Below are 24985 nucleotides of genomic sequence, written 5' to 3'. Positions count from 1 at the left end.
AATCCTCACTGTTTCAAAAGTATAGCCACAAGACATCAACAATATGCACGTTCACCAGGGACTAAAAACGATTCAGTTATGTTCTGCAAAAAATTTAGTTTGTTTCGGTTTTTGATCCTTGAACCATTTTCAGTCCCTGGCGTTAACATGATTTAAGTGTGATAAAATTGCGTACTATCCTTTTCTGTGTAAAGTTTTATCCAATTTTACAAATTCATCGCCACAACGTATTGCCGTAAACCCTAAAACTCTGCAAAAACAACGATTTAAACAGCTTCAACAACTGTTTTCTTTTTCTTTTAAAGGAGGGAAGAGTCTGAATGATTTTTTTATTGTAATCAACTTTATACCACAAATACTGTCAATTGAGCTTAACTTGTATTGAACCCAGAATATTCCTTTAAGATCTATCTGAAGTCAGCACAATATATTTTCACAAATACTCAAAATTATTATAGTTTGACTGTAGTAAACTAGTAGCTATCAAATTTGTGGAAATGTATATTCAAAGGCTACAACATAATATATTAGAGGATGAGGGAGATTTTTTATTTTTATGAGTTTAAATTCCAAATGTGTTTGGCAAATTTTTAAAATAATAAATACAGGTCTGTTTTATAGAAACCGTTATGTTCAACCATAGTTTTGAAAAACCATCCATGGTCTTACCTGTGGTTATTATGGTCTAACAACATCTGTAATAAAATGTATAATGCATACAATCCATCACATTTTAGATGAAAACAAGGTCGTTTCAATTTGTCAGTCTCTATAAAACTGTTCAATTCTTTCTGAGTTTTATGGTTATGGAAAAGAAGAATAGAAAAAGGGTGATAAAATCAATGACATTTAGCAGACGCTTTTATCCAAAACTCCCTGGCTCATACTGATACTAAGCACTCTCAATCTGAGGTTATAATTCAGACTATAAATAACACTTGTTAACAGAAACTTTGTGGTTACCCTATTATCTTTCAGAGAACTTGTGTCAAGCACTTTTCAGAACAGCAACTAAAAAAAAAAAGATAGAGTCACATAACCAGACAGCCTGTACTGTATCAGACAGTCCTCAAATAATTGTATCATATATTATCTTTAATATGTAAAACACAGTGGAGGAGGAATGTCCTTACATTTATACACGGGAAAAAACAAAAGGGTGTGGAGAGTTCAGAGTGACAAGTAATATTTTGTGCACGTCAGTAACGTGCACACTGATGTTGTCTTCCTTATTTCAGTTGAAATGTTCCATCAGTGTTCACCTCTACAGTTGGCAGAAGGACACTTGGCAGGTTTACAATCATACTAAGCAGACACTGGCAAGAGAATTATCCCACTGAATAAAGCAGAAGGGACCACTGGTTTTTTTAAGCAGTCGATGCCCTTGAGACTTTGAGCAAGTTAGGGATCTCTCAGTCCTGTTTGTCCAGCCTGTGACAAGGTTCCTTCTTAGGCAGCTTCATGGTGTTTTTGTGCAATATTGTCAGGCTCCATGTGTCAGTTTTTCCATCTGATTTGCTGAAGCGACAAGAACAAAAATCAGACATGTAATCTTTTAAATGTCAGAATAAAGTACACAAAACATATTTCATATTAGGACTGCACAACAAATTGAAAAAAATAATCAATATTACGACTGCCGTGATTAACTAGTGTCAGTTCCAGCATTCCATTTAGGTCTAATCCCACTGTGTCAAAATTGCTTAATTTCCTGGTTCTAATAAGTGAGTTTGCAGCAGTATGATCCAAAAATTCGCATTTTGTTTCACTTCTGTTTGTGGTGGCATATGAAAATGTGTGCTGAGGAAACATTGCCTTACATTCAAAAATACGCTTGAGAACCAAAGTGAAAAGCATTGTCAGTATTTTGGAACAATGTGAGGTTGGCCGTTAGACACTGCCTTGATTTACTGATGAATAAAGCAGCAATAAAGTAATACGGAGACAGTTTTCAGCTTGTTTTGCATGTGTACTCAACATAAAGAATACGGCATGTAGTTACAGAGCCCCTTACAGGACAGGGCGGGAAATTGTTTTCTGAAATAGTTTCGCATTACCTTGCAATAGTTTGCGTTCCCTTCCAATAGTTTGCGTTTCCTCGCAATATGTTTTGTTTCTTCGCAATAGTTTGCGTTCCATCACAATACATTTTGCAATCCCTCGCAATATGTTTTGCATTCTCTCGCAATAGTTTGCGTTCCCTCGCAATAAGTTTTGTGTTCCCTCGCAATATGTTTTGCATTCTCTTGCAATAGTTTGTGTTCCCTCGCAATATGTTTTGTGTTCCCTCGCAATATGTTTTGCGTTCCCTCGCAATAAGTTTTGCGTTCCCTCGCAATAAGTTTTGCATTCCCTCACAACAGTTTGCGTTCTCTCTCAATACGTTTTGTTTCAACGCAATAGTTTGCGTTCCCTCGCAATAAGTTTTGTGTTCCCTCGCAATAGTTTGCATTCCCTCGCATAAGTTTGGCGTTCCCTCACAACAGTTTGCGTTCTCTCTCAATACGTTTTACGTTGCTTCGCAATAGTTTGCATTCCCTTGCAATATGTTTTGCATTCCCTCACAACAGTTTGCGTTCTCTCTCAATACGTTTTGTTTCTTCGCAATAGTTTGCGTTCCCTCGCAATAAGTTTTGTTCCCTCACAATATGTTTTGCATTCCCTCGCAATAGTTTGTGTTCCCTCGCAATAAGTTTTGCTTTCTCTCTCAATACGTTTTGCGATCCTTCGCAATAGTTTGCGTTCCCTCGCAATAAGTTTTGCGATTCCTCGCAATAGTTTGCGTTCCCTTGCAATTAGTTTTGCGATTCCTAGCAATTGTTTACGTTCCCTCGCAATAAGTTTTGCGATTCCTCGCAATAGTTTACGTACCCTCGCAATAAGTTTTGCGATTACTCGCAATAGTTTACGTACCCTCGCAATAAGTTTTGTGATTCCTCGCAATAGTTTGCGTTCCCTTGCAATATGTTTTGCGTTCCCTCGCAAAAGTTTGCGTTCTCTCAATACGTTGTTTCTTCGCAATAGTTTGCATTCCCTCGCAATGTTTTGTGTTCCCTCGCAATATGTTTTGCATTCTCTCGCAATAGTTTGCGGTCCCTCGCAATAAGTTTTGCGTTCCCTCGCAATAAGTTTTGCGTTCCCTCACAACAGTTTGCGTTCTCTCTCTCTCAATACATTTTATGTTGCTTCGAAATAGTTTGCGTTCCCTCGCAATATGTTTTGCGTTCCCTCGCAATACGTTTTGCGATTCCTCGCAATAGTTTGCGTTCCCTCGCAATATGTTTTGCGATTCCTCGCAATAGTTTGCGTTCCCTCGCAATATGTTTTGCGATTCCTCGCAATAGTTTGCGTTCCCTCGCAATATGTTTTGCGATTCCTCGCAATAGTTTGCGTTCCCTCGCAATAAGTTTTGCGATTCCTCGCAATAGTTTGCGTTCCCTCGCAATAAGTTTTGCGATTCCTCGCAATAGTTTGCGTTCCCTCGCAATAAGTTTTGCGATTCCTCGCAATAGTTTGCGTTCCCTCGCAATATGTTTTGCGATTCCTCGCAATAGTTTGCGTTCCCTCGCAATATGTTTTGCGATTCCTCGCAATAGTTTGCGTTCCCTCGCAATATGTTTTGCGATTCCTCGCAATAGTTTGCGTTCCTCGCAATATGTTTTGCGATTCCTCGCAATAGTTTGCGTTCCTCGCAATATGTTTTGCGATTCTCGCAATAGTTTGCGTTCCCTCGCAATATGTTTTGCGATTCTCGCAATAGTTTGCGTTCCCTCGCAATATGTTTTGCGATTCCTCGCAATAGTTTGCGTTCCCTCGCAATATGTTTTGCGATTCCTCGCAATAGTTTGCGTTCCCTCGCAATATGTTTTGCGATTCCTCGCAATAGTTTGCGTTCCCTCGCAATAAGTTTTGCGATTCCTCGCAATAGTTTGCGTTCCCTCGCAATGTTTTGCGATTCCTCGCAATAGTTTGCGTTCCCTCGCAATATGTTTTGCGATTCCTCGCAAAACATTCCCTTGCAAAAAATGTTTTCCTTGCAATAAGTTTTGCAATTCCTAGCAATTGTTTACGTTCCCTCGCAATAAGTTTTGCATTCCTCACAACAGTTTGAGTCTCCTCTCAATAAGTTTTGCATTCCCTTGCAAGTTTGTTTCCTCACGTTAAGTTTTGCGTTCCCTTGCAAAAAATGTTTTCCTTGCAATAAGTTTTGTGATTCATAGCAATTGTTTACATTCCCTCGCAATACGTTTTGCGATTCCTCGCAATAGTTTGCGTTCCCTCGCAATATGTTTTGCGATTCCTCGCAATAGTTTGCGTTCCCTTGCAATAAGTTTTGCGATTCCTCGCAATAGTTTACATTCCCTCGCAATAAGTTTTGCATTCCCTCACAACAGTTTGAGTCTCCTCTCAATAAGTTTTGCATTCCCTTGCAAGTTTGTTTCCTCGCATTAAGTTGTGTTCCCTTGCAATAGTTTGTTTCCTCGCATTAAGTTTTGCGTTCCCTTGCAAAAAAATTTTTCCTTGCAATAAGTTTTGCGATTCCTAGCAATTGTTTACATTCCCTCGCAATACGTTTTGTGATTCCTCGCAATAGTTTACGTTCCCTCGCAATACATTTGTGATCCCTCGCAATAGTTTGCTTTCCCTCGCAACAAGTTTTGCGTTCCCTCACAACAGTTTGAGTCTCCTCGCATTAAGTTTTGCATTCCCTTGCAATAGTTTGTTATCTCGCATTAAGTTTTGCGTTCCCTTGCAAAAAATGTTTTCCTTGCAAAATGTTTTGCATTCCCTCGAAATAAATTTAGCGTTCCCTCGCAATTAGTTTTGTGATTCCTAGCAATTGTTTACGTTCCCTCGCATAAGTTTTGCGATTCCTCGCAATAGTTTATGTACCCTCGCAATAAGTTTTGCGATTCCTTGCAATAGTTTACGTTCCCTCACAATAAGTTTTGCAATTCCTTGCAATAGTTTACCTTCCCTCGCAATAGTTTACGTTCCCTCGCAATAAGTTTTGCGATTCCTCGCAATAGTTTACGTTCCCTTGCAACAGTTTGAGTCTCCTCGCAATAAGTTTTGCGTTCCCTTGCAAGTTTGTTTCCTCGCATTAAGTTTTGTGTTCCCATGCAAAAAAGATTTCCTTGCAATAAGTTTTGCGATTCCTCGCTATTGTTTACGTTCCCTCGCAATAAGTTTTGCGATTCCTCGCAATAGTTTACATTCCCTCGCAATACATTTTGTGATCCCTCGCAACAAGTTTTGCGTTCCCTCACAACAGTTTGAGTCTCCTCGCAATAAGTTTTGCGTTCCCTTGCAAGTTTGTTTCCTCGCATTACGTTTTGCGTTCCCTTGCAATAGTTTGTTTCCTCGCATTAAGTTGTGTTCCCATGCAAAAAAATTTTCCTTGCAATAAGCTTTGCGATTCCTAGCAATAGTATACGTTCCCTCGCAATAAGTTTTGCGATTCTTCGCAATAGTTTACATTCCCTCGCAATACATTTTGTGATCCCTCGCAATAGTTTGCTTTCCCTCGCAATAAGTTTTGTGTTCCTTCACAACAGTTTGAGTCTCCTCACAATAAGTTTTCCATTCCCTTGCAAGTTTGTTTCCTCGCATTAAGTTTTGTGTTTCCTCGCATTAAGTTTTGCGTTCCCTTGCAAAAAATGTTTTCCTTGCAAAACGTTTTGCATTCCCTCGAAATAAGTTTAGCATTCCCTCGCAATAATTTGCGTTCCTTCGGAATAAATGTACCATATTTTAACCATAATATTCATAGCGAAACCATAAAAACAATGGTTTCCGCCAAAAAAAAAAATAGGTTAGCCTACTACAGTCATGGTTACTACAATATTTACAAAACTAAAACCATGATTTCCACCCACAACTATAGTTACTGCATTGTGTACTATTGCTACAGTCAAACCATGTTTCCACAAAAATAATATAGTAAAATCATGGTAAATGGCAAATTAAATAAATAAATAAATAAATATTGCAAGGGCCATAAAATTTGAGAGGGCACGCAAAACTATTAAAAATAAATAAATAAATAAATAAATAATTATGTAGTTGCCCCAAACAAAATAAGTATTTTAATGTAAATTCTATTCATTGAAATTAATTAATCACAATTACAATAAAGGAAATAACCAACAACTATTTTTGTCATAATCGTGTACCTCTAGAACATAATGAAAACGCAGATACAAGTGACCTGTGTGGCACTGATAAATCACATTACTACAAGACGTGATTTTTCGAGATGCCCAGTTTTTCCATTATCCCCGAACATTTTCAAACCACTTCACAGGAAAATGGCTCCATTTGAAATTGTGAATCAGAGAATGATTCAGAAATGGCTGCTTGCTTCCTCTTACCCCATTATTGAGGAGTTCCTGAATCTTCCTGTATTCAACAGAGTCTCGTTCCAACTTCTCCTTGTACAGAGTAAGCTGATGCCGGTCCTTCAGGTCTCTGTACGTCTGAATGGACAAAACACATGTCAAAGGCACAGATTCCACAAAGCCACACTGTTTAATACGGAGTTAAGAATGCACTCACATTGATGACGATGTCATGGCATTTATATTTTAGAGCCATACTAAGCTTGAGCTCTGGGTCATCAATGAGGTTCATATACTCCTCCAGCACCTGCACATCAAGGAAAACTGCATTTACAGTGCACACAAAAATGGTTACTGATTTGTCACATGGTATGTTGGACCAGGAGGAAACAACGCAGTTTTTACAACACTCTAAATATCACTATCGAAACTGAGGTACCTGTACAGGTGCATTGTTTTTCTGTAGGATGTCCACCACTCTGTGGAAGCCAATGGGGGATCTTTTCTTGGTGTATCCCAGCCAGTTCTTGGTGTTGAAGAGACTATCCACATCAAACCATGATTTCAACTTAGCCCTTGCACCAAGAGCTGTGAGAATGTACTGCTTATCTGAAATCTGTTTTAGGTTATAGTAAATAATTAATCACGAATGGAAAGGAACTTTTTTTAAAAACTATTTTAAACAAATTCCTACTAAAAGCTACCTGAGATTTTTATAGTCGCACTACTAGTCAAAAGTTCGGACACACCTTGGAAATCCTTTTAAGGCTTGTGCTTTAATCATTGAAATTAGTTTTATAGACAAATCTAAATTGTGCCTTTGTACAAATTTCTCAAAAAAAAAAAAAATAAAATAAAAAAAGTTAGACTGGATGGTGAAAAGTGATTCCTTTCAAAAGTTGAATAGTTTCTAAAAGTGGCTACTTTGAAGAAACTCAAAACAGATTTTAGTTTGTTTAAAATGTATTGATCATTGAATATTTTCCATAATTCCATTTGAGTTACTTAATAGTTTTGACTTCGACATAACTTCACAATTATTTAAAATTGTAAAATATAGTAATAATAAAGAGTGAGCAGGTATGTCCAAACATTTGACTGGTACTGCAGGTTGGTAAATACTGAACAGAATATGTCTTTTTATCTTACCCTGAAGGTTTTTCTAATGTTCGCAGGGCTGCTATAAGTTCCCTTCAGTTGAAAGAAAAATGAAAATGACATTTATTTTTTTATTTTTTTATTTTTTTATACATACCATGGGAACTGAATATATAACAAATATCCTAATTCAATTTAGCATTTAATTAAGTTAAATTGAATCTATAATATTATAATAAAGCAGTTTGTGATTTGTGAAAGTTTGTGAAAGCATGTGTTTGTACCTCTGACTCTCCGTAATGATAGAAGCAGGAGTAGTAGAGTGTGGTAATGATTGGCATATTTAAGATGGACGCTTTTCTGGGGAACTTCTTAAAGACGTCTGCCTGTGCCTTTTTGTCACTAGCCTGGCAAAAGCACAGTGAGCATACAAATGAATGAATTTCTATGCAGAATACAGTGACACAACTTTACCACAAGGATATTTTTGCTCAGGGACTAATGTTCTCATACCTGACAATTATGGTACTTACCTGACCACAAAGTTTTAACTGATACCCAACATTCATATAAATTGTTGTTGCAAACTAAAACACACTTGTTCATAAGTGCTACTATGCAATATGACAAAATGTGACAATTTCCAAACTGAAATCTAAGGAAACAACTGCTGCATAACCCAGTTTAAGAGGAGCCCATCCCACTCACTTCCCTCTGTACAGAGACAACTCCACCCTCTGTACACTGCACTCAAAGACAGGAAAGAGGAACAGTGAGGAGCTGATGAGGAAATATTGAAAAACAGCTCTATAAGCTGAGGTACTCTTCTCTATTTCTGCTACAGCACAGCAGAAAAAAAGTTAAACAAAACCTTAAAGGTGAATTGTGAAATTTTGCCATACTTTTTCCAATCCCAGTTTAATTTGCAGAGACATAACTAAATAAAGCCTTTCGTAAAATGACTTGCTGGAATGTGTAAACAGCACTGTGGCATTGTAAAAACATTGCTCTGTTTGAGTGGTCCGATATAGCAACATATACTCGACCAATGGCATAAGTTTTGAGGCGGGGCTATCTGTTTGATGACCAATGGAAGGAAACATTTTAATTCAGTTGAATTATTCTTATATTTCTTATATTAATTAATTTCAAGTCAACTTGAGGCCCCCTTGGAAGTGTGCTGAGGGCCCCTAGTGGGTCCCGGCCCCCTGGTTGAGAACCACTGCTCTAAGCTGCTGTCTCTCTCTCTCTCTCTAAACATGCTAGCAGTAGCAAGCAACTAGCCACACAACCATCACAATTAGCAAAAATGTGCTAGCAATGCCTACTAACAAGCCAAAACACCCTACAAACAGTCAGAACACCCTAGCAACCAGCTAAAACAGGCTAGCAATGCCTAGCAACTAGCCAGAACACCCAAGCAGTCAGCTAAAACATGATAGCAACACCTAGCAACTAGCCAGAACACCCTAGGCCCCTGCTATAACATACTAGCAATGCTCAGCAACATGCTAAAACATGCTTGCAACACCAAGCAACATGCTTTTAATGACATTGCTTAATTTATGACTTTACAGCAATGTCTGTATAGCCATCAAACTTAAAACTCTAAAAACTACTTAAAACTTTCAGAAAAGGCTTTCTCAAGCCAACATCAAAGTTTGTGTTTACAAACTTCAACTATCTAGTTATTTTTGCAATACCATTTAGCTTTAGCTTTCAGCTTTATTGCCAAGTATGCTTTCACATACAAGGAATTTGTCTTGGTGACAGGAGCTTCCAGTGTACAACAATACAAAAACAATACAAAAACAGCAGCAAGACATAGATAATAATAAAAAATACAAAATAGAACTAATTATACACACACGTACAGACACACACATACATACATACATACACACATACACATGGGTAGTGCAAATCTAATACAATCAGTTATGTACAGTGCAAATGTTTTGTTTGTTTTTTCCCTGAGGAATGAAATGGCAGAAGAGGTTGGATGTGTTGGATAAATATAAGAAAGACTAAACTGTGTATTGCACATAGTTATTGCTCAATGGGGCAATTTAACTGTTCATGAGATGGATAGCCTGAGGGGAAAAACTGTTCCTGTGCCTGACGGTTCTGGTGCTCAGAGCTCTGAAGTGTCGGCCAGAAGGCAACAGTTCAAAAAGGTAGTGGGCAGGGTGAGTGAGGTCCAGAGTGATTTTTCCAGCCTTTTTCTCACTCTGGAAGTGTATAGTTCTTGAAGGGGGTGCAGGGGGCAACCAATAATCCTCTCAGCAGTCCGAACTGTCCTTTGTAGTCTTCTGATGTCTGATTTCATAGCTGAACCAAACCAGACAGTTATTGAAGTGCAGAGGACAGACTCAATGAATGCTGAGTAAAACTGTATCAGCAGCGCCTGCGGCAGGTTGAATTTCCTCAGCTGGCGAAGGAAGTACAACCTCTGCTGGGCCTTTTTCAGTCAATGTGGGTCTCCCACTTCAGGTCCTGTGAGATGGTAGTGCCCAGGAACCTGAATGACTCCACTGCTGCCACAGTGCTGTTTAGAATGGTGAGGGGGGTCAGTGTTGGGGTGTTCCTCCTAACGTCCACAATGATCTCCATCGTTTTGAGCATGTTCAGCTGAAGGTTGTTTTGACTGCACCAGACAGCCCGCTGTTCAACCTCCCTTCTGTATGCAGACTCATCATCATCTCGGATGAGGCCGATGACAGTGGTGTCGTCTGCAAACTTCAGGAGCTGAAGTTTGGGAACAGAGAGTTGGTGTAATTTTTTCTGGAGTATAGCTGGGATGATGGTTTTGAAAGCTGAACTGAAGTCCACAAAAAGGATCCTTGCATATGTCCCTGGTCTGTCCAGATGTTGCAGGATATGATGCAATCCCATGTTGACTGCATCATCCACAGACCTGTTTGCTCGATAAGCAAATTGAAGGGGATCTAGAAAGGGTCCACTGATGTTCTTCAGGTGGGCCAACACCAGTCTCTCAAATTATTTCATGACCACAGACGTCATGGCGACAGGTCTGTAGTCATTAAGTCCTGTGATTTTTGGTTTCTTTGGGACAGGAATAATGATTGAGCGTTTGAAGCAGCATGGGACTTCACACTGCTCCAGTGATCTATTGAAGATCTGTGTGAAGATGGGGGCCAGCTGGTTAGCACAGGATCGAAGACACGCTGGTGAGACGCCATCTGGGCCTGAAGCCTTCCTCGTCTTTTGCTCACATCATCTTCACAGATCTAAAGTGCAGGTTGAGTAGCAGGAGGGGGGAAGAGGGGGGTTGCAGGAGGTGAAGGTCAGAATGGGTGTGGGGTGTGAGACTGGGCCTTTCAAATCTGCAGTAGAACACATTCAGGTCGTCAGCTAGTTGTTGGTTCCCTACAGGGTTGGGGGTAGGAGTCCTGTAATTTGTGAGTTGTTTCATGCCACTCCACACTGATGCAGTGTCGTTAGCTGAAAACTTGTTTTTCAGCTTCTCAGAGTATCTTCTTTTAGCCACTCTGATATCCCTGTTCAGTGTGTTCCTGGCCTGATTGTACAAGACTTTATCCCCACCCCGTAAGCATCTTCTTTGGCCTGACGAAGCTGCCTGAGCTCTGCTGTAAACTACGGTTTGTCATTGTTGAACTTTAAATAAGTCCTAGTAGGAATACACATAACCTCACAGAAACTGATATATGATGTAACAGTATCTGTGAGCTCGTCCAGGTCTGTGGCTGCAGCCACAAAAACACTCCAATACGTGAAATCGAAGCAGGCTTGTAATTCCCACTCTGCTTCATTGGTCCATCTCTTTACAGTCCTTACTACTGGCTTGGTTGATTTTAATTTCTGCCTGTAGGTAGGAAGATGAACCAGACAGTGATCAGAGAGTCCCAAAGCTGCTCTAGGGACAGAGCAATATGCATCCTTTATTGTTGTGTAACAGTGATCCAGTATATTTCTGTCTCTGTTAGGGCATGTAATGTGCTGTTTGTATTTCGGCAGTTCACGTGTGAGGTTTGCTTTGTTAAAATCCCCAAGAAAAATAATAACGGAGTCCGGGTATTGTTGTTCCGTGTCTGTGATTTGATCAGCCAGCTGTTGCAGCGCTATGTTCAAACACGCGTTTGGCGCGATGTAAACACTCACCAGAATAAACGAGGAAAACTCCCGCAGCGAGTAGAATGGCTTACAGTTAATAAAGAACGCTTCCAAATTTGGACAGCACATCCTCTTTAACATTGTTACATCTGTACACCAACTTTCATTGATGTAAAAGCATGTTCCACCACCTCTCGTTTTCCCAGTTAACTCCGTGATGCGATCCGCTCTGAACAGCTGGAAGCCTGGCAGATGTAACACGCTGTCCGGTATGGCTTCACTCATCCAGGTTTCTGTGAAGCACAAGGCAGCAGAGGTTGAAAAGTCCTCGTTTGTACGGGTGAGGAGATGTAGTTCGTCCGTTTTGTTAGGAAGAGGGCGGAGATTTGCTAACTGAATACTCGGCAGCGCTGTTCGAAATCCGTGCTGACGGAGTTTGACCAGCGCACCGGCTCGTCTCCCTCGCCTGCGTTTCTTGAACAGCAGAGCTGTGCCTCCAACTAAAATGACTAGCAAAACGTCTGAATATTCAAAAACCGGGAAAAGATTGTCTGGTATATGCTGTCGAATGTTCAGCAGTTCGTCTCTGGTAAAACTGACTGGAAAAAGATTACTAAACACAGGACAAACAAACAAAAACAGCAAAAGAACTGAGGAGCTCCACACCGATCGGCAGTGTGTGTACACAACCACCCTACAATGTTAAAAGTCCACCCACTCCTCTTTCTTATATTTCTATTAATCAAAAACAGTGTCTCAAAATGATCGGTTTTCGTTTCTGCTCTAAAGTGACGTCACTTTAGAGCAGGCCACAGCCACGCCCACGACTGGTGACGGACTCCACCCTATTACCATAGATCCTCCCCCGAGTGATCTACACACAGTCCGCCATTTTTTTCCGCGCTGGAGAAGCTACGGTGAGAAGAATAATGTCTCAGCTTCGTAAGCGTCATACGTGTTCTGTTGTAGGCTGTAAAAGTGAACATAAGTCTTCATGTACTCCCAGCATCAGATCCACTGAAGATGGTGGACAAGTTTTGTTTTTGAAGCAAATGTGCCCCAAAACATACCAAAATTTGTGTATGTTTGTGCAAATCATTTTACACCGGACTGCTTTGTGAATGAAGATCAATATTGTGAAGGCTGCACGGGAAAGGACGGGTCGGGAAGCTCAGACACCGTCAAAGTAAGGCTTTTATTTTCTGCCCTCTGCACAGCCTGTACACTCTCTCTAGTGTTTTCCTGGGTTCACTCAGCTTCACCAATAACAAAAACTCTCCATAAACATAAACATCCTAAAAGACATGCAGCTTTTTGACATTCAGGACACACGCCAACACTGAACTGACATGTCGTTCTCTCTCTGCTTCTGACGGTGGCGTGGCTGTTTATATGCCGCTCTCCCAAGCTCACTGGAATTAGAGACAGGTGTTAGACATAATTTAGCTCCGGTGTAAGCGCCCTTACCACTTTCTCTCTCTCTGGACGGCGCTCGACCACGCCCCCGCTGCCACAAATATAAAGCAGGATTTTCCAAATATTTGATTCTCAAGCATGGATCAGTACCAACTGTCGTGTTCCAGCTTTAGTGTCGCACTTTATATTTTGTTAATGTTTGCAAATGTTTCGCCTTTCAAAATGTGCTTGTTAGCTGATTCCACGGCTAATGCAGCTAAAGTTACCATCGTCTCTGATTGTATTCACGGAGAACAGAGCTATGTTGTTATTTTTACGCTTACTGTATGTATAATAATAGGGGGCGGGGAGCAGCAGCTCATTTGCATTTAAAGAGACACACACGAAAACAGCGTGTTTTTGATTCCACCTAAAAAGAGGCATTTACAACATGGTATAATAAATGATCCGTGGGGTATTTTGAGCTGAAACTTCACAGACACATTCTGGGGACATCTGAGACTTATATTACATCTTGTAAAAAGGGCAATAATAGGTCTCCTTTAACATTCTACCTGACATCTACTTTTTGTGTTCCACAGAAGAAATTAAGTCATATAGGTTTAAAAAGCATGAGGGTGAGTAAATTATGACAGAATTTTCATTGCTGGCATTGTAAACTATTCCTTTAGGAAACATTGCAGTGTTAAAAGAATCAGTTGAAAGGAACAACTGTGATAGCGGTTGGACTAGATCCCTCACCTCTATGATTATCTGCCTCTCGAGGAGTGTATAGTGGTCTTGAACATGAGTTGCATCATCTTGAGAGAAAGGAAGGCTGATAACAAACGGGAAAATCAAACAGATCATCAGTCTGTCATCATATGTCAGTGGGAGGTGACTCTGAACTCTCTATTGAACTGTATTGACAGATGACTGCATTTGCCTGTATGTCATAATTTATCTTTACCTGAGGCAATTTTTGAGGAAATCTCTTCTTCGCCCTTCATCGTTAATATTCAAGTGTTCCTTGTATTGCATCAACTGTTTAAAATATAAAGACAGCTTACTGAAGACATGAAAACACCAGAATTTCCATTTGAACTTCCACTTTCATACAGTCCAAATATAAGTGATAAAATAAAAATATAATTGTGCTAACTTTTAACGTCATTTTCTTCCTCTTTTTCACTTCTATGAAGCTCATTAAATAAATATTGATCATGTGCATATTGACATGTGTAAGCTATGAGTACAATGACAGCTGTTCAATGAATATCTAAGTCTAGTTAGTACCTACCGCCATATCTTCTGTCCTGCCAAGTGCCCTAAAATACAGTAATAAAATATGTGACCAAAGCAGAGCACATGATGAGGGAAATGACAGTTATTCCAATAAACCAAAGTGGATAATAAAAAACTCCAAATTAAATAATCAAATGCAAACAGCACAAGAGATGCCAACTGCCCTTGAATTGAAAGAACACAATAGTCAACATTCTCAAGCCAGCATTGCCGACAACAGACTTTATAGATATTATAGTTTCATTTTCTGTTCAAGCATGATTTTCTGTAAAGCTGCTTTGAAACGATGTGTGTTGTGAAAAGCGCTATACAACTAAAAATGACTTGACAAAAGTCCAGCTGGAAAACGTTTTACATGCTACTCATTTAGTGGGGAAGTTTTACTTACTTTAGTAATTCCACCAAAAGATTCTGCTCTCCCATCTCTTTTAAATAGTGAACGTAATGATGTAAAGCTACATCTCTTGCCACTAACTCTCGAAAGAGGATTTCTGCAATAATGACAAAGAAATCTGAATGACTTTCTGAAAAAACTTGACATTTTGAGAAAAAAAAATGGAACCGGTGAGTAATGTCAGATTGGAAAATGTTTTACCTTTACTTAATGATTTTTTGAGATATATCAAAACCTGTTGTTGGAAAATATGAATGATAACCACAGTGAATAAGTACAATAAAAAGATGTTCCAACTACTGTATATTTCAATATGAGTCACTATAATGTCACGACAACATTTCCATATAGGGCTGATGATTTTGATAATGGCTGATGTAAGGCTTACCGCAGTTATGACATTGCCATCATAAACAGCAACTGCTTCATCCAGCAGCAGAAGCTTGTCCTGCAGAGAGCGGAACTTTTCCAGGGAGTACGTCTGTTGAGAGAGCAAAATAAAAAACTTCAGTCTGTTGCACACCTACAACAAATAACTGACAATGTCTAATTTAAAGGTGAAGTAATTTTTTTTTATGTTAAAATACTTCCACATTTCCAATATAATGTGCAGAGGTAACTATAACAAGCCATTCACAGATTGACTTCTTGAAGAATGTAAACTCTATGGTTCTTTCAAAACATTGCTCTGTTTGTTTGAGAGGTACGACATGTCAATGTCGGTCAATGACATGAACTTGAAGTAGGACTACCTATTTGACCAAAGGTAGGAGTGGCAGGAGACAGTGTTTGGAAAGAATGATTTGTGAAATTCTGTTTGGCTCAGAAATTACACACTTCACCTTTAAATTGACTTTCTTGTGCATTATAGAGTATATTTAATTTATAGCACTTGACTGCCCACTACCCTTCCTTTCTGCATTCTCCTCACAGTTTCCTCAAGACTCAGGTCACCGACAAAATCCTATGATTGATTTTTTTTTGTTTTGCATTAAAAAAAAAAAAAAGGGAAATGTTAGAAATGTACACAAAGAAATCTCAGAATAAGCGCTGCACACTTAAAGGGATAGTTCACCCAAAAATGAAAATTCATCAATGATTTACTCACCCTCATGCCATCCCAGATGTGTATGACTTCCTTTCTTCTGCAAAACACAAATGAAGATTTTCAGAAGAATATCTCAGCTCTGTATGTCCATACAATGCAAGTGAATGGTGACCAAAACTTTGAAGCTCCAAAAAGCACAAAGACTGCATAAAAGTAATCCATATGACTCCACTGGTTTATTCAATGTCTTCTGAAGAGATCTAATTGGTTTTGGGTGAGAACAGACCAAAATACTCCTTTTCACTATAAATCTTGACATCAGCAATCTACTTGACATTCATGATTTCAAGCTTGATTACATTTCCTAGCACCATCTAGCGCTCTGCGCATGTGTCAAGCACTAGGAAGTCTGCAGTGGCAAGATGTACAGTGAAAAAGCAGTTACATTTTGGTCTGTTTTCACCCAAAACCGAATGGATTGCTTTAGAAGACATGGATTAAACCACTGGAGTCACATGGATTACTTTTATGTTGCCTTTATATACTTTTTGGAGCTTCAAAGTTTTGGTCACCATTCACTTGCATTGTATGGACCTACAGAGCTGAGATATTCTTCTTAAAATCTTCATTTGTGTTTTGCAGAAGAAAGGAAGTCATACACATCTGGGATGGCTGTGGGTGAGTAAATGATGAGAGAATTTTCATTTTTGGGTGAACTATCCCTTTAAGTTGCACCATGGAAATTCTTCCAGCTATTGTTATGGTAATAAACTATAAACCATATGCATTATCCAATGTCTACATTCATTACCTTTCCATCTGACTTAGGCCTCCGTAGCTCTGGTGCATATGTTCTCACAGATGTGTCGCTAAAGGCTAGAAAATAGTGAACAATAAAATCGTCAACAGACGAGACATTAAAGTAGCAATCTTCTTACATACTTCAATTATATAAACTTACACTCTGAGAAAGACTGAAAACCACCAGGTTTGCTCTTTGCTGAGGGAATATAATCAGAAAATCAGAGGATTAAAAATCTACAATGATTAAACCAGATAATTTAAGTGCTCTTAAATTTACATTACCTTTAAACAGAGCGCTCAGGGAGTATCCAGATCCCTGTTTGGACAGTGAAGGAGTGGTGTCTATTTTGGGAAAGCTCTGCTCGCTCCCTGATCGGATGCTGGAGGCGGTCTCTTTGACCGACCAAGAGATGCCTGCAAAGAAACACTGATGAGCCTGAAGGGATAGTTTACCCAAATAAAAAAAATTCTGTCATTATTTACTCACCCTCATATGTTATAAACCTGTTTTACATTCTTCAGTGGAATACAAAAGGAGATGTTTTATAGAATAAACTATAAAATGCGGCGAAGCAATCAAAGATTTTCATCAAGCGCATTTATATAGAAAAACAAATGGTGTCTCGAAATCCTTCCATTCTGATCCATTCTGTTGTGCTCCGTCTGTTTGAACAGCCCCTGGGCTCATTGTCTGTGCCGCTTCACCACTGAGTTCAACCAAACAGCACTGCTATCTGGGAATATTACTATTGTACATACAACAGTACTGAATGAAAAACTCTGTGGTGTCACTGTTACTATAAAGCCAGAGTCTGGGGTAATACTGTGGCGCCAGTGCAACATGTTACTATGTAAACATAACATGTTTACCATTGAAGCGGTTTTTCCCTCTTGTTTTACTTATTACTGAACATTTGACAACATGAACCAATTATTTAAAAATGTTTTATTCTATGCACATCAGTTTAAAATGGAATGCTCTTTTTAACAGCCAAGAAAATGCTTCGCAATAATTTAACATGGTGCAGTATGGTTTATATGTATTTAATGCGCCCTCTTGTGGACTAAGGAAACAACATTAATTAAAAATCTGCTGACTTGAAAATTCAAATGTAATTACAATTTTGGCAATATTTAAGGTAAAAATTTGAATTAAGTTTCTCAGCCCAGTTGACAGCCCTACTAACAGTCTCTAGGCGTGACTGTGATTTCAAGCTTGATTACACTTCCTAGTGCTTGACGCATGCGCAGAGTGCTAGATGGCGCTAGGAAGCGTAATCAAGCTTCAAATAATGATCGCAAAAGAAACTGCTGATGTCAAGATTTATTTGGAAAAAATGGTTACATTTTGGTCTGTTCTCATCCAAAATCGATTGGATCGCTTCAGAAGATATGGAATAAACCATTAAAGTCTTATGGATTACTTTTATGCTGCCTTTATGTGCTTTTTGGAGCTTAAAAATGTTGGTACCCATTCACCCATTCATGGACCTACAGAGCTGAGATATTCTTCTAAAAACCTTCGTTTGTGTTCTGCAGAAGAAAGAAAGTCATACACATCTGGGATGGCATAGGGGTGAGTAAATGATGAAAGAATGATCCATTTTGGGGGGAACTATTCATTTTAGCTACTGGATAAGGGACCTGGGGCCAGATTCACGAAACGTTCTTAAGAAGAAATTTCTTCTTAACTACCATTTTCTTCATAATTTGTAACTTAAAGGTGCAATATGTAACAATTTTCATGTAATATTCACTTTTTTTTTGGCCAATGTGTGAACAGTTTGTAACGCAACTTAGAAAATGAGCCCTTCTCGGACTTCCAAGGTTGCCTATTAAAGCCTGTAGACTGATTTTCATGTGAAGGGAGCAGGTCGCTTTTGCCGGGAAAATCCAAAGGATGTGATGTTTATGCGCGCTCCCGAGAGCCTTGCCTCAGTAATAGCTTCTCTTCCGCTATTCAACAGCGTCAACAGACAGTCCGCAACACTAGTTAACATTATCATAGAGATGGAATCCAGCAGACGTCCGGCTCCCAGCACAACACTGACTCCTACACAAACTCAGAGTAAGCAAAAAAAAAAAAAACAACTTTTATCTACTGTATCCTGTCTGGCTAAGTGGGAACGTGATCGTGGTCGAGCGAAAACTAGAGTGAACATCGGCAGGACATTTGATTCCTGGAGGGACCTGAATTGGCGTTCTTCTTATTGGACAGGTAAGCTTACATAACTGCAAAGCATGTGAAATATAGTGCCACAAGGATTGATCGGTGTAATTTTAGCTAACTTGATCTTGCCTGCTAATGCTGACAAATTGCAAGCTACCCTGCTTCATAACTTTAAAATAATTTCAACGATCTTCTCTTTATACTAAAAGTCAGGTATACAGGATAAATTTAAGCAAATACACTGGTTTCTTGATTGTAGTACAACATATGACATACAAAACATACAATAGTGCAACATCACAGTGCAGTGCAACAGTAAACTGTCTGGTATAGTTCAGTAGTATGTAGCTGTATGTGTGTATCAGTATGCTATGTTAGCCGATAAGTGGTTTTAGTTTAGTCTTAAAGTTTGTAGTAAAACAATCATAACTGTGTAATTTTAATTATGCTACCTCATCTGTCAGCATGATATCAGTGAATCACGCTCAGTCTCTTTGTACGTTACGTCATTGTTTTGCCCGATGCTCGCGTCCCTGTGGAGTGTGTGCGCGAGCACGAGCAACAGGTAGCTGGCTGCAGTTCACTTAATGGCCACAGGTGTCATTAATAACAAGGGTTTCTGAATCTCACATACTGCACCTTTAAGAATAAAGTCAAGAATAAGTTGGTTTCCCGAAAAAACGTCTTAAAGTTCTTATAATTTTTCTTAAGAAAAAACTTAAGCAGCATTCAAATTCTCGAAAAAAATAAAAAATGTTCTTAAATATTGTCGTAAATATCATCTTAAAATTAGGATAACCTCACAGTTGTATTAAATCATGTTTAATGAATTTACTGGGTTTTTCATGTTGAGTCTGAAGTCGCAGTGGGCTGTTTACGTAAAAATTTGATTTTAGACCAAAAAAAAAAAAAAACATTTTTGACTGTTTTGTATTTAATTATATTTTTATTTTCAGCTTGTAAACCATGTAAATGTTATCACCAAATTCAAACAATAAATGATATTTTGAAGCTTATTAATGTGGTGAACAATCATGCTTATTCAAACGGATGTGCTGCATATAGCGCTCTCTCTCTGCAATCTTTAGAGTTCATAGAAACATAATAATTATAACATTAGAGAGCTGAGACTTTCTTTTTCACCCCCCATCCACATCCCTATCGGAGTTGGGCACAGCGGAGACAACCTCCGCCACCTTTTCCCATTTACCCGCCTCTTAATTTCTGATGTGATATTATTATCAAGCTTCCCAAGGAGAACTTTTTCCTTGCAGTAATTTCCTCAACAAGAACATCTAGCTCTTGTCTACAGAAGTATTTGTTTCTTTTCCTCCTATAAATGGTTATGAAATGGTTAGCAGCAAGTAAATTCTCCTATGATGGTTAATGTCATTAAACGAACACATTTCACGCACTTTATAATAAAAAAAAATAAAAATAAATCACAAGGTGCTTGCGACTTTAAAAAAAAAAGAAAAAAAAAAGGTTAATAGATAAATGTATCATTGCGATTTAGTGCTGAAGTACTGAATTTGGCTATGTGACAAGGCAACTCCATTAGCAGGCTGATCAGACAACGTCAAAGCCTGTCTTTTTATTCTTAAGAAAAATTAAGATAAAATATTTGAAGAATTGCACTTAGGAACTTTATTACGAACTTAATAAAAGCATAATAAAAGTAAACCATACAAAATGTGTGCTTTAAGTGTTAAACATGGCACTTCATGTAAAAAAAGGCTGCAGAACCCTGTTGGAAAGAGCTATTGGGCATTCTGATTTTGTGTCCCTCAGAATAAAGAAAGTCATACGGGTTTCAAAAGACATCAGGGTGAGTAAATACACTGCGTGCACAATTATTAGGCATGCGAGTATTCTGAACTTATCATTATTTCCATTAACATTTTCCAACTCCAAACCATATAAACTTGAATGCTTATTGGATTCAATCATTTTCAGGTGGTATGTATTTGTGTAATGAGGGAGGGTGTGGCGAAAGTGACTAACACCTTATATCAAGGTGTGCATAATTATTAGGCAGCTTAATTACCTCAGGTAAAATGGGCCAAAAAAGAGATTTAACTGACACTGAAAAGTCAAATATTGTAAAATGCCTTTCAGACGGATGCAACACTCTTGAAATAGCTAAACTATTGAGGCATGACCACCAGACAATCAAATGTTTTGTTTGCGAATAGTCAACTGGGGCGCAAAATCACATGGAGAAAAAAGGCGCAAATTAACTGCAAAAGACTTGAGAAGAATAAACGTGAAGCTACCAGCAACCCCTTTATCCTCCAATGCTACTATATTCCAGAACTGCAACCTACCTGGAGTGTCCAGAAGTACAAGGTGTCAAGTGCTCAGAGACATGGCCAAGGTCAAGAAGGCTGAAACACGACCACCACTGACTATATTCACAAGTTGAAGCATCAAGATTGGGCAAAGGAATACCTGAAGACAGATTTTTCAAAGGTTTTATGGACAGATGAAATGAGAGTGACTCTTGATGGACCAGATGGATGGGCCCGTGGCTGGATCACTAATGGACACAGGGCACCACTTCGAGTCAGGTGCCAGCAAGGGTGAGGAGGGGTTCTGGTATGGGCTGCTATCATTAAGGATGAGGTTGTTGGACCATTTCGAGTTGAAGATGGACTGAAACTCAACTCTCAAACCTACTGCCAGTTTCTGGAAAGTACTTTCTTCAAGCATTGGTACAGGAAAAAGTCCTCAACATTCAAGAAGGCCATGATCTTTATGCAGGACAATGCTCCATCACATGCATCCAAGTACTCCACTGCTTGGCTAGCCAGCAAGGGCCTCAAAGATGCCCAAATAATGACTTGGCCCCCTTCCTCACCCGACTTAAATCCTATTGAGGACTTGCGGGCCTTTCTCAAATGTGAGATTTACAGTGAGGGAAGACAATACACCCCTTTGAACAGTATTTGGGAGGCTGCGGTTGCTGCTTCAGCTAAAGTTGATCGTGAACAGATCAAGAAACTGACAGACTCCATGGATGGAAGGCTCATGGCAGTTACTGAAAAGAAGGGTGGCTATATTATTTAATATAGTTATTTTATTGTCATTTTGTGTTACTTATTTGTTGCATCTACTCTAAAAATTGAGAATAAACAATTGAGTTAGGAGAAATCCTTTTTGTAATTTAGTTGCCTAATAATTGTGCACACTTATATATTCCCCTGAGAAAGACAAAAGTTTTTCTTTGTTAAACATTCAGGTTTGAGCTTCAATAACATTTTGGATTGACTGAGAGCACTGTGTTTGTTCAACGATAAAATGAATCCTGAGGAATACAATTTGCCTAATAATTGGGCACAGTGTAATGACAGAATTTCATTTAGGCGTAAACGATCTCTTTAAAACACTATTAATATAAAGATGCAAACAGTGGAGACCATAGTAAAGACAGAAAGGACTGCATACTTCCCACCGGTTCTCCACTCCAGCTGACCCTCTCAACATCATCTTCGTCATCATCATCATCATCATCATCATCACCGACCAGAATGCTGTTGACGGCCCGTTTGGACTCTTTCAGCTGTGAAATGAGAACACAACATTGTCTGAATCATATGTGAAAAGGTTTTAAGAGTGTTGTTATTCTCGTGGAGGTGAACACCGCACCTTAGAGCTCAGCAAAAACAATGAACTAACCCTTGAAAACTCGTCGTCATCATCATCAAACGTGAAAGCTTTGAATTTTGAGTTGTTCCAGTACTCGTCATCCTCTGGTTTGGCCCGTGTCATCTAAAAACATACATAATAAACCAGGGTTTGCGCCAAATTGTGGACTCCAGTGTGTCAACCCTTCATGTTTATTCACAGTGATTCTTCTGATCTGTTCAAACGCATTTAACACACGTTCATACAGATCTCTCTTCATTCAGGAGACTGCATTTATTTATATGCTGCTGCTGCTGCTTCTGTCATCTGCCGCTGTGGCTTTTCGAGATTAGCTACGACTGTAATCTTAGGGTAGGATTAATACATAATTATTCATATTAAATTGCGGCCATTTTACAGACCGTGAGAAACAAAGATTACAATATGATTTTATTATCACAATATTACAGACTTACCTTCGAATTATTACAGCGAAAATCGACACATGAAACGTCAGATTTGAGTTTTCCTTTTACTTCCTGGTTCCAACAAGTCGCCAAAATAAAAGTGATGCAGAGTGATCCAGCAATAAATCAGATGATTTGTAGAAGGAATAACTATTTTAATTGGCAGAAATTAATAAATGAATAAAATATGAAATAATGAAAATAAATGTGATAATACAGCAATATAAATGTTTGATTATAAACGTTAAATAGATATATCTTAAGGTTATATCCAAGGACTAAGTCCTGGAATAAACCTCATAACACAAAGTCTTGTCTTTGTCTAATGAACTAAGTAAGTAAATGGAAAAAAGTTAAAGAACAGAGAGGCAAGATGAGGCCTCAAATTTGGAGATCAGATGCGAAGAGCTAGAGAGCTGAGGTGTTACTCTGACAATCAAAGATTAGTTAAGGTCTTTATACCCTCTTGAGACTGTGCCAAACAAGACTTCCTTTTTTGGTACAGCGAGTTCTGCACGGGTTGAAGTTGTAACTCAAGGTCATATTGTAAGGTTTAAGTTGTAACTTCAGGTCATATTGTTGTGACCTATTTTCAGGAAGTGCATAAGCACCATGCTTTTTCATGAACATCTTAGCACAGAGATACATACCAATACGAATACTGGCATACAGGAGAAACACAAAGCCAAAAATTACAGCAATTGCTGACCCAGTTTGTTTTAAAGTATTCCAGGCAGCATTTCCTAATGTTTTACCCACCCAGGAAAATAAATCAAGGTCATTATCACTAGAGGAACCCTTCATGTGGTGGTCAATTTCACTTCTGAGGGCAATCATATGTTGCAGAAAATCAGTCATATTATCAGTATAGTCAGGAACGAATGTACAGCACTGTTCTCCAAATATAGCGCATACTCCTCCTTCTTTATCTAGGAGGTAATCAACCTCCTAACTCTGTTCTGCAGAGCAACTAGTCTAAGGTTTTTAATTTCGTCTGTCATCAAATGAAATCCTTCAATTGCATACTCTGCAAAAGTTTCCAATTCAAGGCTAATATTGTCAATCAGATAAGCATCATGGACTGTTCCATACCAAGAGAAAATCCCTTCTAAAGTTTTCACTTCGGGTGAAATTCTCAAATGTGGTTTGTATACAGTAACTCGCATCTAGGACTAATCTTGTTTTGAGCTTTGGAAGAATATTTTTCTAGGATGTGCCCAGTCTTAGAATTAAATGTAATAAATGTGAGGGGTGTAGTATCATCACTTATATAACAACATCCTGACCAGGACTGTGGGAGCCATACATAAGCAGAGCTACCACAGATCCAATATTGATCTTTCAGTGCCCCGAATTTAGCATCTCTTGGGAGAATAATCGAATCTGGACAAACAGTGAGATTCTTATACCATGTTGGAGTTAAAACGGGGAGATAAGTGACATTTCTCTTAAACCATAAATTCCCAGAAGAGGTAACTGGACCCCAGATTTGACCATAAGTTACATATCTTTCATTACATAACCCACCCATCTGGAGGGGTGATCGTCAGGTTGATCAATACAAACAGGTGCAGTGAAACTGGGTTTAACATTGACTGGTAGAGGTGTGGGCATGTCAATAACTTCTCTAACCCAGTCATGGATGAACGTGTCAAGAGAGTCATGTTTATACAAGAAATTACATGTAGGCGAACAGACTGTTTTAACTTCAATATCAATGTTCATCAGAGCAAATCGATGAGCTATATACATTAGACGTCCGGTGCAAGTTCCTTCCAGCAGAAGAACAACCAGGGCATATAACCATATCATGCACTTGTATTCTGTCTCTGTCAGTAGATTTGGTTGGAGTCGGAGTGGCTTATCTGTGGAGTGTTAGCGCAAACATAACAGTTGGGATACCCATTACTTCGGGCAGTATAATTAATACATTTCCACCAAAAATTATCTTTGTGGGCAGCGTTACTTGCATCAAAATAATCTATATTTTCGGCCACCAGATTCAGACTGTTCTCATTAGGTTGTGCTAGCACAGTAGCTCTGAGATTGATGAGGAGGATGAGAACATTCATTTGACTGATATGTTTAATTAATGGGGAAGCAGTAATAAAATTGTACTGGATAATATCTTGGTTCTCACGAGCACAATCAGGAAATATTTCACAAAACCAATAACAAGCTGTGATGTCTCGTTTGGGCACTGGAGGGGTGACACAGCATCCGTCGATGGAGATTAGGTGT

At 38.9% G+C, this 24985-nt stretch overlaps 1 protein-coding gene across 1 annotated transcript; it reads right to left on the bottom strand.

Moving 5' to 3' along the window:
• Positions 1-523: 523 nt before the first annotated feature.
• On the bottom strand, positions 524-23270 carry LOC127416533 (spermatogenesis-defective protein 39 homolog). Its single transcript, XM_051655979.1, has 19 exons — positions 22754-23270; positions 22329-22421; positions 22098-22212; positions 16763-16894; positions 16638-16676; positions 16488-16552; positions 15536-15592; positions 15017-15109; positions 14830-14863; positions 14623-14725; positions 14230-14257; positions 13900-13973; positions 13692-13767; positions 7724-7846; positions 7491-7532; positions 6781-6957; positions 6559-6648; positions 6375-6479; positions 524-1518 (listed from the first exon to the last, which is right to left on the bottom strand). Exons 2-19 carry the CDS (start codon positions 22419-22421, stop codon positions 1498-1500), a joined length of 1467 nt encoding a protein of 488 aa, XP_051511939.1. The 5' UTR covers positions 22754-23270; the 3' UTR covers positions 524-1497.
• Positions 23271-24985: the final 1715 nt, after the last annotated feature.

The sequence above is a fragment of the Myxocyprinus asiaticus genome, chromosome 25, assembly GCF_019703515.2.
Source record: "Myxocyprinus asiaticus isolate MX2 ecotype Aquarium Trade chromosome 25, UBuf_Myxa_2, whole genome shotgun sequence".
NCBI lineage: Eukaryota > Metazoa > Chordata > Actinopteri > Cypriniformes > Catostomidae > Myxocyprinus > Myxocyprinus asiaticus.
This window is presented reverse-complemented; position numbering and strand designations above follow the sequence as displayed.